Genomic DNA, 14,135 nt, shown 5'->3' with positions numbered 1-14,135 from the left:
CAGCGGACTTGTGTTCGTACGGCGAACACCGGCAGAAGCATATCATATTGACGTCTTGGTTCCTACCGTGGAACATAAAGGAGGTTCTGTGATTTTGTGGGGAAGCATATATTCCCGTGGATTTTGATCTCTTGTAGCCCTGACGGGGAGAATTACAGGTGAATGTTATCGAATCATTCTCGCCGATCATCTTCCCTCGATGCTTCAGACTCTCTTTCCAGGAGAACATCTGGTGTTCCAAGTTAACAACGCCCCTATTCACCAACACTACTGTCTTAAAACATGGCTTACATAAACATGACGATGAAGTGGAACATCTAACGTGGTGTCTCTAGTCTCCTGATCTGAACATCGTTGAACCAAAGAATATAGATAATGGAGAAGAACTTTCACTTCGAGACCGGTTTGTAAGCTCCGCAGAGAAAATAAATTACTAACGAAAACATGTTTTGGGACAAAAGCCGACATTTAGGAACAAATTCGTCGCCAACGATGAACTGGCTTGGCGGAGGGTTGCCATTTCCTCGCGGGAGTCGGGGAGACACACCCCCCATGGAGATTCTAAAGCCTTTTGTATCTGAAGATTTGAAGAGTTCCAGATGTTCAATCGTTCTTCTCTTTTAACTAATGTACTCATTTGCTACTGTTGAAAAACCGCAACTGATACCGCGATTTTTCTCTTTGAGTGGGCCTGGAAGAAGTGTCATCGCGCCGTTCGACCCCTGAGCGTTGTGCGAACTAATGCATCTACTAATCAGAATGAATTCGCCCTAAATTTCCCCTTTTACTGATCATTGAGGGAAGAAACATTATTATTTATTTCCACTTTTGCTGATTTATATCATTGAGGTTGTAAAAACAAAATAACCTTTTTGGTCTGCTACGGGAGTTGTTTTAGGGGAGTATTCTTTTTTTTTAATTTAAAGAAATGGTTTAAACGAAGAAATAAATTTAAAAGTTTCTCTAGCAGCTCTAGTTTTCAGATAATTTCAGCTGCTTTACCCAAATTATGCAGTTTTAACTCCATTTTATGCATTTCTAAATCAAAGTGTAGGCTTCTGAAACAAGGACTGCCTCCAGCATGTTTGCTCTGCTATAATCAGTTGGCAGTCTAGTTACATTCAGAAAAACTCACTACATGAAGTAAATATCTAGTAAGTTTAGTAACAAGGCTTCAACGAATTGCGGTCAACTTGTAAGTTCTTGCAATGCATATATTCGCTTTGCGTGATGTGTGACGAATTGGATCTTTGTATGTAATATTTTCAGGGTCCGACTAATGTAGACAATAAACAAAATTTTTTGGGGGTCCTCTGCAGTCAAACCTTATAAACAAAAGCATTAATAAAGAATCAGGGGTGGTAGTTTCAGGGGTGTTCAGGTGTTAAATCACTTATTCAAAGCAACCCACACTTGTACACATGAAAAACTAGATAAATTCAGGAGAGTACCTTAATTTTCTTACATAGAAACTGCAGCAATTTTAGTATTTTTGGGGCTCTTAAAAATTGGGGACCCATGGCCAACAGCCTCATTGGTCTGGTTGGTAATTGAGCTCTGATTCTTTTGTATAATACACTTTGAATAAAAATTCCATTATTTGTTTTTCATTTGATCTATGGATGTAACTTAAACCCATGTCACAAATATTTCAATGTTATGTTTTAGAAATTTGAGCTCCTGCGCAAAAATTAATGCCCCGTAAGAAATGCTTTGGTGAAACGGATGCAACGTGAAAATGCAACTTCAGACCGTTTAGTTACATTCATTCCAATAAAAGATTAAACAAAAAATAAAATGTGTTAGCATCTCACCCCTTCCCCCCCCCCCCCCCCGCACACACAACCGTACTCCGATTTCCCTGCTTTCCTTAACAAGGAGGAACAAGCGAAGTCTTAATTACATCGTATGCAATACTTCACACTTCACTGTGGCATTTTATGTAGAGGTCAAGTCCACCGAGAAGTTAATCGGGTCAACGAGAGAACATGAACCAACGGGACCCCACCTTACCCTAGCCTTGTCAAATAGAAACGCAGCTAAAAGGGAGCTAAGAAAATACGAACCTGTACAGCGAAATAAATGCGGTGTGCTGATCTTCTGACAACAAGCTTTAGCTATAAACTATCTGAATTCTATTTAACGTGTAAAAAAAATCACCTAATAAAATAAGTACAGATTTTAGCTTCTGAGAATTCCTATGCAAACTAAGCTCTGACACGGGACATCTTGTGGCTGCATAAAGTTTAAAAATTTCATACGACTTATTCATACAAATGTATCGAAATTTATTTTGGATTTAAAAAAAAAATGTTGAAAACTCTCATAACTGTCTCTCTAGTGAAAGTCACTGGTTATTCTTTGTGCGGACTCGTCTCCAGATTAGAGGTGCTTTAAATGCAGTTTTACCTACACGGGTATGTACTAATTTGTGAGGTTTATTTTATTATTTTTTTTTAAACTTTTAAATTACTCAAAAAATCATACATGTTTCTACAATCAACTCTCTTTAGAATACGCAACCAGTTTCGAAGAAGGCAATGCAAAATGATGGTAACAGTAAACGAAATGCTCTCGTAAATTATTTTAAAACAATTTTTTACTGTGTTGTGCCATTTTTGTTCATTTATTTTTTAACTCTTAACATGCATTTCAGCCCAAAGTATCCTATTCAACGTTTATCATATTTACGACGAGCCCTTTTTGTATGCATACATTACACAAATGAGTAACATGTATATAAGTATTGTGTTCTTGATAATATCGTGTATATCATGATGCATGCTATGGTATATGCATAAAACAGTATGTTATGCATTTAAGTTATTTTTAATAGACATTTACTCACTATTTTCAATGACTCAATATTTTCAATATTCTCAATAACTGTATTTTGTTTGTGGTCATTAATCATTAAGTTTAAATAATTTAAAAAAAAATTTCATGTAGTTTTGTTGAAAATTGATCATAGATCTTATAATTAAATACCTATTCCGAAATATTAATTCTAACCAGTGGATAGGGTCATATTTCATTGAAAGTCGTAGGTGTACGAACACTTTTGGGAGTCACTGTAATTATGCATCTCAGAATACCATAGATTGCAATGTTCTGTGTCAGAGCTGCTTGTTCTGCGATCTTACTAGTTAGTCGGCTCATTCTGACCTGTAGCTGATTCTGCTATTTAACCCAATGCAATGTTTTAAAATGAAATCTTTATTAGGAAATACTGTAGCAATGCGTATTTTCACAAATTATGACGTTTCTTTTTCATTAAATTCCGCATACATAGTAAAAAAGCTTTGACCAAGCTTCCAAGCAGCAACGCTTTAACTTAAGAATTATTCCACGTAAACATTATCAGCCGGTTCGATGGATGTCAACAGCTATGAAACGATTGTTAAAAACGTATTTTCATTACGTTAAAAATATGAAAATAAAAAATTTAGAAAGAAAACCATGACTTTCTTTTCTACTCAACTTCGAATCAAGATATTTTAGTATTTTAACCATGGAATATTTTCTTGTTCATTCCTGCTGTTTTTTTTTTCATTTTGCAATTCCATTGTCGTAGAATGAAACAATATGGTTGACTGTCCCACGGACTATCTGTTTTAGGAATTGCTCAGAATGTGTTAGATATCGTAAAAGCAGCCTAAACCATAAATTGAACAAACAATATGAATCAAATTTTATTTTGGCGTCTATGTCCTTAGTATCTGCAAATATACCTTATACAGCGCAACCTCTCTGAGCAGCCACCCCTTCGTTCCGCAAAATTTCGGCCGTTCAAAATGGGTGGCCGCTTTAAAGGGTTTTCGTTACAGTTGCAATGTTATTCTATATTACGCAATATAAGTTAGTGTAATACATAGAATGAAATTTGAGACTGTTCTAAAATGGAAATAGTATATTATTTAATTATTGTTTACATTTTTTCGAAGAAAGGATACAATTTGGGAATAAAGTTTTCAATTTTCTCCTACAATTGTTCACAAAATCAAATTCAAAATGTTGCTTGTTGCAATTCAAATGTTTTTCAGTTCAAAATGACAAAAAAATTGCTCTAACCAATTTATTTATCATTGCATCTGAGCAGATTTCTAGTGAAATGTAGTGTTGTAATTAATTTGTTACCCTGACAACAATAAGAAATGTAGTGATATGGAAGCAAACTAATGAACTAATCATGTAAATATTCTTATTTTATGTAATAAAGTGTTTCAGTGTATTATGAATTTTATTGACTCAAATTTTTAATGCAATCTTTATTTTTGATGCAAACAATACAATTGGGAAAATGAGAATACATACCAAACTGATTGAAGTCAAGGTAAATTTAATATAAAAGGAAATAACTAATGAAATTGCCTATTGATCATTAGAATATTAGCTCTATATAGGCTGTAGTACACATTACGTAGCATAAAAAACATTGTTTAACGAAAAACATTGAATCATTTCACCAGAAATGAATTGAATTTGTGGGATCAAAGCTATTTTTTAAATTAGACATCTTTCATTACTTTTCATCATTGAAAGACTATCACTCATTATCATGTTACCGACCTTTGTAAAAAATTATTATTATTATTATTTTTTTTTTTTTTTTTGCACAATCTAAAACATTTTCACTTTTATTAGATTCTGTTGAATTTGTCAAAGTGAAGTTTCAGTACGAGTTCTCTCGAGTACATTTCGGGACGAAAATAGTTTTAAACATGAGTTTTTAATTGTTTCCATCCAGGTATAACTATTTTGAATAGTTTCGTACGGCGAAATGGATCAAGCTTATTCTCTTCCTACTTAATCATGGAAAATTATCGAACTTTATCGAATATCGGAGCAACTAATGATTTTTGGAAAACTGCTGAATGATCCTAGTCGTTGTTACTTTTTAGGAAACTCTGTAAAGATACATTTACCGGGCTTTCCCCCTTCCCCATCTCTCTTATTAATTCTGTCTTCTCTTCCTTTCCTCCGAAAACACCAATCACTACCCATCACCCCCAGAGGCACGGAAGAAAAAGCTATGTCCGTAAGGTTAGTTCCCCCTCCCCCCCCCCCCCCCCCCCGAGATCATCAGTGAAATTGTTAATGAGGTCTAAGGATATCAATGGTGCAATACTGTACTGCCGTGTGCAGGGGAAAAGCAGTAACTGCAAATTTTTCATTTTTGATTTTTTTGCATTTTTGTCATCTATTGTGCGTTATCTTTACTGTACAAACTCGCTTATTTGGTTTCCGCTGAAAATAACGCGCGAAAAAGACGTCTAATTCCAACACTTTCCTATTGTTAGCATTAAATCCAAAACGCGTTTCTTCAAATATCTTGAAAAATCATTTCTGCAGTTACTGCTGTTTACCTGCACAGGGCAGTATGATAAGGTTTAAGGCGAGCTGAACGATGGTTTTTCTTGATCGTAAGAGGTCTGTGATGAATTTCCCTACCGAATGGAAAACTGGTAGTCGGCCCCGCTTAAACGAATACCGTGAGTTCCAAGAAATATTATTCGAATCAGCGGGGAAATTTTATTTATTTTTCCTGATTGACAACGTTTGTCTTAAAACGTTATAATAAATCAATATCTAAGTAATAGAAGAAACATGTTTTTTATTAAAAAGCGTTTTAAATAAGCTAAGTAAATAAAAGTATGTATGAAAATTATATGTCACTTACAACTATGGGTAGTGAATCTTTGTTCCGACACCTTTTTTCAGTTAATATTTTTTGGAGACAGTCCATAATAGTGAATTCCTTGCTCAAGGTATTTTGGGAGCACCTTTCAAACTTCAATTACCGTGTTTTACGCAATTAATATCTATCAATTTCTTATCTTCTGCAATGTTTATATTTCGTTGTGTTTTTTAATTTAATTATCAACTGTCTGTTGGTAATGGCAACGATAAAAGAAAATAAATAGAATAGTGGATATGCTTTGATGGATTATGAATGTTTTTTCCCCCGCCGGTTGTTTGCCGAAAAATACAATTTTTAATTTTTGCTTCAGTAATTGCTCTTAATTGATTTTTTATGTATTCAAAAATTTTCTCAGCTAAAACATATGCGAAAGCTGATCACTATTATTCGATTAACCGGGGAAATTGTTCGATTAAGCGGGATCCCTAACATTGCGAAATGTCTAACATTGGGAAATATTCGGTTCCTGGAGATTTTATTCGTATAAGCGGGGTTTTCGTTTATCCGTTACGAGATAAGGCGGGGCTGACAACATTGTGTTTCCATTACGATCCAAGTGCGCAGAACAAAAATTGACTTATTTTGTAAACAAACAAATAACAGAATTTTTTAAAAAATACCAAGAACTTTTCATAATGAACTCAAAAAGTACAAAATAATTTTTCTGGGTCACAAAGGACAATTTAAGAATTCCTGTAGTTTTTGAAAATGACACCACAAACGAAGAAAAGTGCGGCTCATGTCATGAAGAGGATTTATTATTATCTAGCTTTCAATCATAACTTTGAGTGTTGAAACATGCATATTTTTGTTATTGGGAAAGTTTGGTTTGAAATGACTAGAACCGCACTTTTCTTCTTTTGTGGTGTCATTTTCGTAGAATTTTCGAAAAATACAAGAATTCTGATCTAGAAAAGCTATTTTGTCCTTTAGAGTGCATTATGAAAAGTGCTTGGTATTTTTAAAAACATTCTGTTCTTTTATTCTTTTTAAATGTATTTCAGAAATAGAATAATTTTACCCTCACGTTTTTAATATAAATGCTCCCCACTAAAAGGGAGAAAACCTATGTACGTGTCTAAAACTTTAAGTAGTAGGCACTAAAATTTAATCCTTGTTCCTCTGTAGGATTTATGTTTGCTAATTTCATGATTGCTTCAGAGGAGCCTTGATTCAAAATTTTCATTATGATTGCTTTTAACATTAGTGTTGAAAGGCAACAAAATTTGTAACAATGGGTTTTATATTTAAACATTTAATGAGGAAATTACATGAAACTTGCGGTTTTCCATCTTAACTTAAATAATTATTTTATTTTAGAATTTTATTTTTTCAGCGCTAAGTTGTACCTTAAGATTAAGCAAATCATTTAGTGAAATCCCGAAGTCTCTAAGTAGTCTAATAGCAGAGATATAAGAGAAACCAGGCCTCAGATTTCTCCGAGACAATCAGGCCAAGTATAATAAAAGTGCTTAAATAACATAATTAAAAAAAAAAATACTAAGCACTTTTCATAACGCACTCAAAAGGACAAAATAACCTTTCTGGGTCAGAAAGGACAATTTAAGCATTCCTGTAGTTTTCGAAAATTCCAAGAAAATGACACCACAAACGAAAAGTGCGGCTCAAATCATGAAGAGAATTTCTTATCATTATATAGCTTTCAATCATAGCTTTGAGTGTTCAAACATGCATATTTTTCTTATTGGGGAAACGCTTTTTGTGTTCTCAAGAAGCATTATGATATTGAATGCAAAATAAACCTAATATTTACTCTTTGTTAAGCTTTAGTAGTTCAAAAAAAAAAAAACTCTTAAAAGTGTTACATGACGTTGTGTATTTATCTCTGTACTTTTTTAAAAAACCTTCTTCATATAAAAACGCTGTCCGAAAAGGTGATTTTCAGGAAAAAGTTATAAAGGTCACTATATATGTGTCGTGGAAAAGGTCCGCGGACTGATTTCTAGTTGATAAGGATACAATGCGAACATTTATCGCTTGAAATCTGAAGACTTTTATTGTCTTAAAGTTAAAATTGCGGAATAAAACGCAAATGCGTATATTCACAAGGAACGATAAAATTAAAAATTTTAAAAACCTCCGATTGAGTCGCAACTGCAGAATCAAGAGGGAAAATTGAAAATCCTTTTAAAAGTCTTATATTATTTAAAATCAAAGTCAAGTATTTTTTTTTTTTTTTGCTATTAAATTGAAACTGGCAACAGATAAAAACTTTAAATCACTGCTTTTAATTCCCTTGTTGGTCAACAATGAATGGGGTCGTTTCCAAAATTTTAAAAGTATTTTTTTCTGAAAGAGCATGCTTAAAAACACAGGATCTGACAATTTTTTAAATAATTTGTTTAAGTTTAATATTAAAAAAAAATGCTAAAATCTGCGCGCTTTCATTGTTTACATTTCTTGTCTATGACATCATAAATGATGAAATGCCATTCTGTGTTGCCATTCACAGAGCAAAATATTTAATTCGCATCTTTACTCACGTGTATTGGCAACGATATGGTTAATAGCAAGCGTAGAGCTCAATTTTAATTGACTTCTTGATTATCATAACGTGGAAACGCGGTACAAAGATGCGTCAAAGAGCATCATTTGTGACGTCACCAAGACCACGCTTTGTTTGAAAAATCGGACATATTAAAAAATTAATTAAAAAATAACTGTTGGAAAAATGAAAGAATTTTTTGGGTTATGTCATTTATTTATTTATTTATTTATTTTTGCTTATTCAATCAATTTTAGTGACTAAAAGTATTACTTTTGACTGAAGGAAACAACCCCATTCGGTTTTCAATCGCGTGAATAAATGTTTAGCGGTTATTAAATCTGCATTAAAAAACGTCATAATTCGAATTTTATGAAAGATAGAAGCTCCAAACACATTTTATCAGAAGGCGGAAAAAATTTCTCTTTATTTTGGTATTAAATTTTAAAATTTTTAACTATGTTCTCACTGCAAAAATCGCGAGAAACATTTCAGAGGTTTTTAACTAATATCTTCGTTAATTAATGTCATCCAAAAACACAACCTAGCTAAAAACACTCCCGATCAACTCCCCTTTCGATTTTTTTAAAAAAATTTTTTTAAATAAAGCTGTCCGTCCATTTTGGCGCTAGAGTGCGACAGACAGATACACACACATAACGGGAGCTCAGATTTTAAGAAAATGCATATATCTTGAATAATTGCAAATTGCTTATCTCTACTATATCAGTGATATAATTGATTTACGTGCTTTAAGAAGTACTGCGGAACTTAGAATTGGATATGGAGAATGTCCATCCGTCTCAATTTTTCAGGCTGGCCAAATTGATTGAGAAGGTAATTCAATAAATGATGAATTACTTTTTTTCGAAGATCTTCTAACAATTGTTTTACAACAACATGAGGGGTATTTAGCACGTTTGGGAACAAATAACAGACGTGTTTAGCGTTTATCAAAAGTCTAGAACATTTTGACTGCAAAAATCCACAGTGAAAAACACACGAACACAATGAAAAAGTATGTTTTGGTTTTTCCAGTAATTGAAATAAAATATTTAGATTTCGGATGTTTAGTTCTGATGTAAATTAGTATGCTAATTAATTAATATGTTGAAGTTTGCTGATCGTTTATTTAGTACTTTTGATATAAAATTATCTTACCAACCCACTAGTACTCTCATTTTAGAATTAAGAGAGGGGGGGGGGGATATGTAAGAGGTAAAAATGTCGTGTAAAAATGAATAAGGGAAAGGGAGGGGGGGGGGGGGTTCACAAGCGGTTTCTTTATAATATCTGATACCAGGGTCCACCGACTGATGACAGGCCCTGGTGTTAAGCAAATTGTGATTTAAAAAAAGGACAAAAAGAAAAAAAAATTCGAAGTGGAAAACTACGCATGTTTTTTTTCCCGGCAAAATTAATTTATTTTAAGGATTCAAAATTTTTACTCGTTTCATACTTTTGCGCCATTCTAATTTCGCCCCAATTCTTTTAAATCACGTATCGCTAACGTAATAACTTACGCTTGACGATTCTACAATGACTTTTTTACTACCCTTTAGCAATGAACCATCGTACAAATGAGGCTTAATTACCTCCCTTTCAGCGCTTCCGCAGAGGGGAGAGAAGAGAGAAAACATCTTCACCTCCGGATTCGCATTGCAAATGCAGCGACATCAGCATTGGCGATTTAGTGCCTTTTCGATCATTCAAGCACGCTTTTTCCCAAACTTGTCTCGCCAACCTGTTCCTTAATGTCGGCTTCTTGGTCGAACCACTTTTTCGTCAGGGGTCGAAAGGAAGGTTACATACGTTTCTACCGGAGTGGAACATCTTTGCGTGTGAACTATCTTTGGTTGAACCTTTGTTGGGTTTTTTTAGAGAACAAAGTACATGTACGGTTTCCTCCTCCACGCACTCTATCTGAACTCGAGGCGGTCTTGCACGAGGAATGGGTGCAAATTCTAAAGAACTGTAATCAAGACCTTTGTCATCCCACATCGAATACAAGGTCATTCGGGAAGAGGGTGGCCCAATTCCTCATTAATAAAGATTTTAATTTTTTCACAGGAAGTCTTATTATTTTGTCCTATACCTGTATACGCATATAAAAGTGTTCTAAATACCTATTATTTCTTATACACAGCTTGCAACTGTGACCAGAAATATTCCAGAGGTGCCGTATGTAATTCCTTGACTGGACAGTGTCAGTGCTTGCCGGGCGTAGTCGGTGACAAGTGCGACAGCTGTCCCTACAGATGGGTTTTTGTCAAAAAAGAAGGATGTTACGGTATGTTGGTACTTCTTAGAAGAATGCTTTTGCTTGGTGTTAGGTCCCAAAAATAGTCACTAATACAATTAAAGCTCAATATGTTATTAGTTTTCAAACTCTCAATTTCTTTCTCATTTAGAAGTAGGCACGGACACATTTTATAGATTTTATAAGCATACTTTCAGAGTGTTCCAATCACGACATAAGCCGTGACTAGGATTAGCTAATTCTGTTCATCACTGTTACATTCAACAGTAATTACACTTGACAAGATTTTTTGTAGAATGCGTTTATTGTCTTTTCAGAATGCGATGTATGCGTCCATGGCCTATTAGATACCACAGACGAACTTCACAACATGATCGAACCTGTTATGGTAGAACTGAAAGACGCTTCTTTAAGCTATTTCGCAAACAGAAGATTGCAAAATGTTAACAAGACTGCAGATACTCTTCGAGTAAGTACAATAATATGCATCTTACTGTGAAAGTCTGAAATCTGATAAATGTTGACATTAGGTGGTGAGCATCAACACTCACATACCAAAAGACGTAGGTGGAAGACCTAATATTTCCGGTGAATCACCGGTGTCCCCAACTAAAACTAAATTAAGTGCTTGCATTTCAAATATTTCCCTTAAAAAAATAGGTTTCCTCATTATTTTGCATTTTCTTTTTCTTTTCAGTTTGGTGTTGATGGATTAATTGCTGATCCTGGAGACTTAGACTACAGTCCTTTGGTATTTGAAGTTCAAACACTGGAAAAGAAAACAGATCAACTATCTCGCAATGTAGGTATAATTTCAAGTACACTGTTAAAAATTCAGGAAGATTTTCTGGTAATTGTTACTGTAAAATGGCGGGTTTAACGCATCGCTCATTTTTACGGTTATTTATACCGGAGAAATAAGCGATCCCAGCTCCAATTGGTTGCTGCGGCCTACCGAGGAAACCGTAAAATTTTACAGTAACATTTGATTTTTATGGTAATAGTTACTGGCAACATGGATGCCAGTAACAATTACCGTAAATTTTCCGAAAAAGTTTTAACAGTGTAGATGAATGAAAATGCAAAAGGATCATCATGCTCAGCCTTTGCCTGGTAGAAAAACTTACCTGGGGAGGTGAAAGAGATCTAAACGTAATTTCAAGCCACTGCAATGCGTTAACTAGAACTTACCCAGTACTAATCGAGTCAACTTTCCTGTGTTGACATTAGTTTTCTACCATAAACTACACCCCTCTCGATTGTCTTAAAACTCCCACTTAATTCAAACATACTTTATTAGCAGTTAAAACAATTTTTGTAAGCAAAACATGTCTTTTAAGTGAAGTGAAAGTAATTAAGTTACTTTGAAAACGATATCAAATACATTCTCCCAAACATATAGTCATCTTGTCTCGATAAATTCTAACCTTTAATGTTTTTTTTTTTTTTTTTCATGGCCATGAAAAAAGTATTAGTAGGTCTGGCCGTGAGTCTTATAATGGCCTGTGCAATTTCGTTAATGTTTTCGGCATAAAATTCTACCGATGAAGTCAAAACTCCTATCCTCCTAAGATCAGATGGTTCGCTTTTCCCTCCTTGCGTAGGGAATTTTTTAATCATGGTTTGAAAATACGTCCATTGATGAAATGAATTTTGGAGCAGTCTAAACAGGCACATTTTATTTACTATCACGTAAGTAGCTTTGTGTAGCTATTAATAATGATATTTCTTTATCTTTATTTATCAAGTACATAACAATGAATGTCTTGTTATTACTGATATACTGAATACACACACATTACCAGAGAGACAAATAAGCACTTTTAATGTAAAAGCTTATTCAGATCTTGCTAAACGGAAATGGATCCTACTAAACGGATATGGATCCTACTAAACCTTACTAAACGGAATTTAACGCACGATTTCTATGTGTTCACAGGCTACGCATCTTCTAAGTCAAGCTGAAACTGTTAGCACAGATGCTGATACTACAAGAACAGAGGCATTGGAAGTCGAAAATTTAATCCAGACAACCATTGGAAAGGTTCAAGGTAAAGTCGATTAATATTTAGGTCTTTCATACTGAAAGTTTTTCTTTATTTTGGAAAATCTTTTGCCATGTTATCAATCCATTTCGTTCTTAATAATTATACTTTATTTATGATTGCTGTAATTATCTTTCTACAGGAATCGTCGAAGAGTTGAGCAAACTGTCAGAAGGACTTCAAGGATCTTTGTCGAACAATCTAGATGATCTTCTTGCTCAAGCCGAATACATATTGAGTGAACTTACGGAAAGGAACTTTGATGTTCCACGAAATGCGACCACCGAAGAGTATGAAGCAGCAGAAGAATGTGAGTACTTCATCCTAAATCTACTTTTCTCTCTTTCACTAAGTTTCATTTGATTCATTGCATTTGCCGCTTGGGGTAACCTTAGAGCAGGAACTCGTCATTAGAGGAATCAAGTCCAATCTATAGGCAGGAAAAAGCTGAGGCAAAGAACCCAAGTCACAAGGTTCAACTTCGATGAACGGGAGAAACGTTTTCTGTAAAGCTAGTGAAAGAACCTGATTTTTTTAATACTTCACTTTAAAATGTATCATATGACTTGGGATCCTTGTTTCAGAAACTGCCTCCTCCCCCCTCCTCTACCCTTTATCTCTTCTCTGGGGTGGTAACCAGCTGGTTTGCCTTTTGGGAGAATCGTTTTGTATGTCAAGGTAGTGGTATAAAAATTATTTTTATCTATTTCCATTCCTGGATCTATCTGTATCTATATAACTGTTTGCATCTATCTATGTCTTCATCTATGTCTGCATAGCTACCTACATCTTCCTATTCTACCTATCTGCCTTTCTACAAACCTACGACTGATTCTGTCTACATAATCTATTGATACCTATTTATATCTTCTCTTATTGATATTTAACTATCGAAACATTAATTTCAATATAGTGTTTTACAAAATATAATCATCACTCCCCCCCCCCCTTCAATCCCGTTAACTTTGGATTTTTTGCAATCAGGTGAAAATGTAAAACAAATACAACGCAAAAATATATCCCCTTTCCTACGGGTTAAAAAAATTCAAGACAAGTCATTAGAATTAAAGAAAAGAAAACAACTTTTTTTTTACACAAGTTTCTAAAAAAAAACGAAGTTAGGGGCTGTCCACCAATGCCGTCCCTCTTTGAGGAGGGAGGAAAGTTCTTTAAATTGTGACAGTTTGTGATAAGGGGGAAGGAGGACATAACAAGAAATATGACATCAAGCATTTTTTGAGAATATGTTTATGAAAAATATTGTGACATGTGACAAGGGGAAGGGGATAAAGTGAAGTATAACACTTTGTGACATCATTTATGAACAGCCGGTAACTCCAAATAAATATAACAATGAATTACATTGGAAAATTATTTTGATCCATTTTTTTTACCGATAGTGGGCTGCTGAAATTGAAATCTGCTTACTATAGTTGGGGCAACCCTAACCTGGCAGCATTGTGAAGGCTACGCAGAACCTAATCACAGTCAGATCCAGATTAAATTTTCCCCCGACTATAGTGTAGGTATGGTATAATCTAGTGTGGTTTAGTAAGGGGGTCGTGTGGATCATTTTCCTTAGAATAAGAGGAAAAAGATTTCTCTTTTCGACAAGGCAGCACC

At 34.4% G+C, this 14,135-nt stretch overlaps 1 protein-coding gene across 1 annotated transcript in view; it reads left to right on the top strand.

The window, feature by feature from the left end:
* Nucleotides 1-14,135, top strand: part of LOC129229237 (laminin subunit alpha-like) — a gene marked incomplete in the record, with an annotated part of 161,277 nt that overhangs the window by 100,476 nt on the left and 46,666 nt on the right. Inside the window, 5 exon segments of the mRNA XM_054863502.1 lie at nucleotides 10,365-10,497; nucleotides 10,785-10,936; nucleotides 11,165-11,269; nucleotides 12,407-12,518; nucleotides 12,655-12,822. Coding sequence (XP_054719477.1) covers nucleotides 10,365-10,497; nucleotides 10,785-10,936; nucleotides 11,165-11,269; nucleotides 12,407-12,518; nucleotides 12,655-12,822 — 670 coding nt within the window.

This window comes from Uloborus diversus, chromosome 9, assembly GCF_026930045.1.
Source record: "Uloborus diversus isolate 005 chromosome 9, Udiv.v.3.1, whole genome shotgun sequence".
Classification (NCBI taxonomy): domain Eukaryota; kingdom Metazoa; phylum Arthropoda; class Arachnida; order Araneae; family Uloboridae; genus Uloborus; species Uloborus diversus.
The sequence above is the reverse complement of the archived record's forward strand: the minus strand, read 5'-3'. Positions and strand labels throughout refer to the sequence as shown.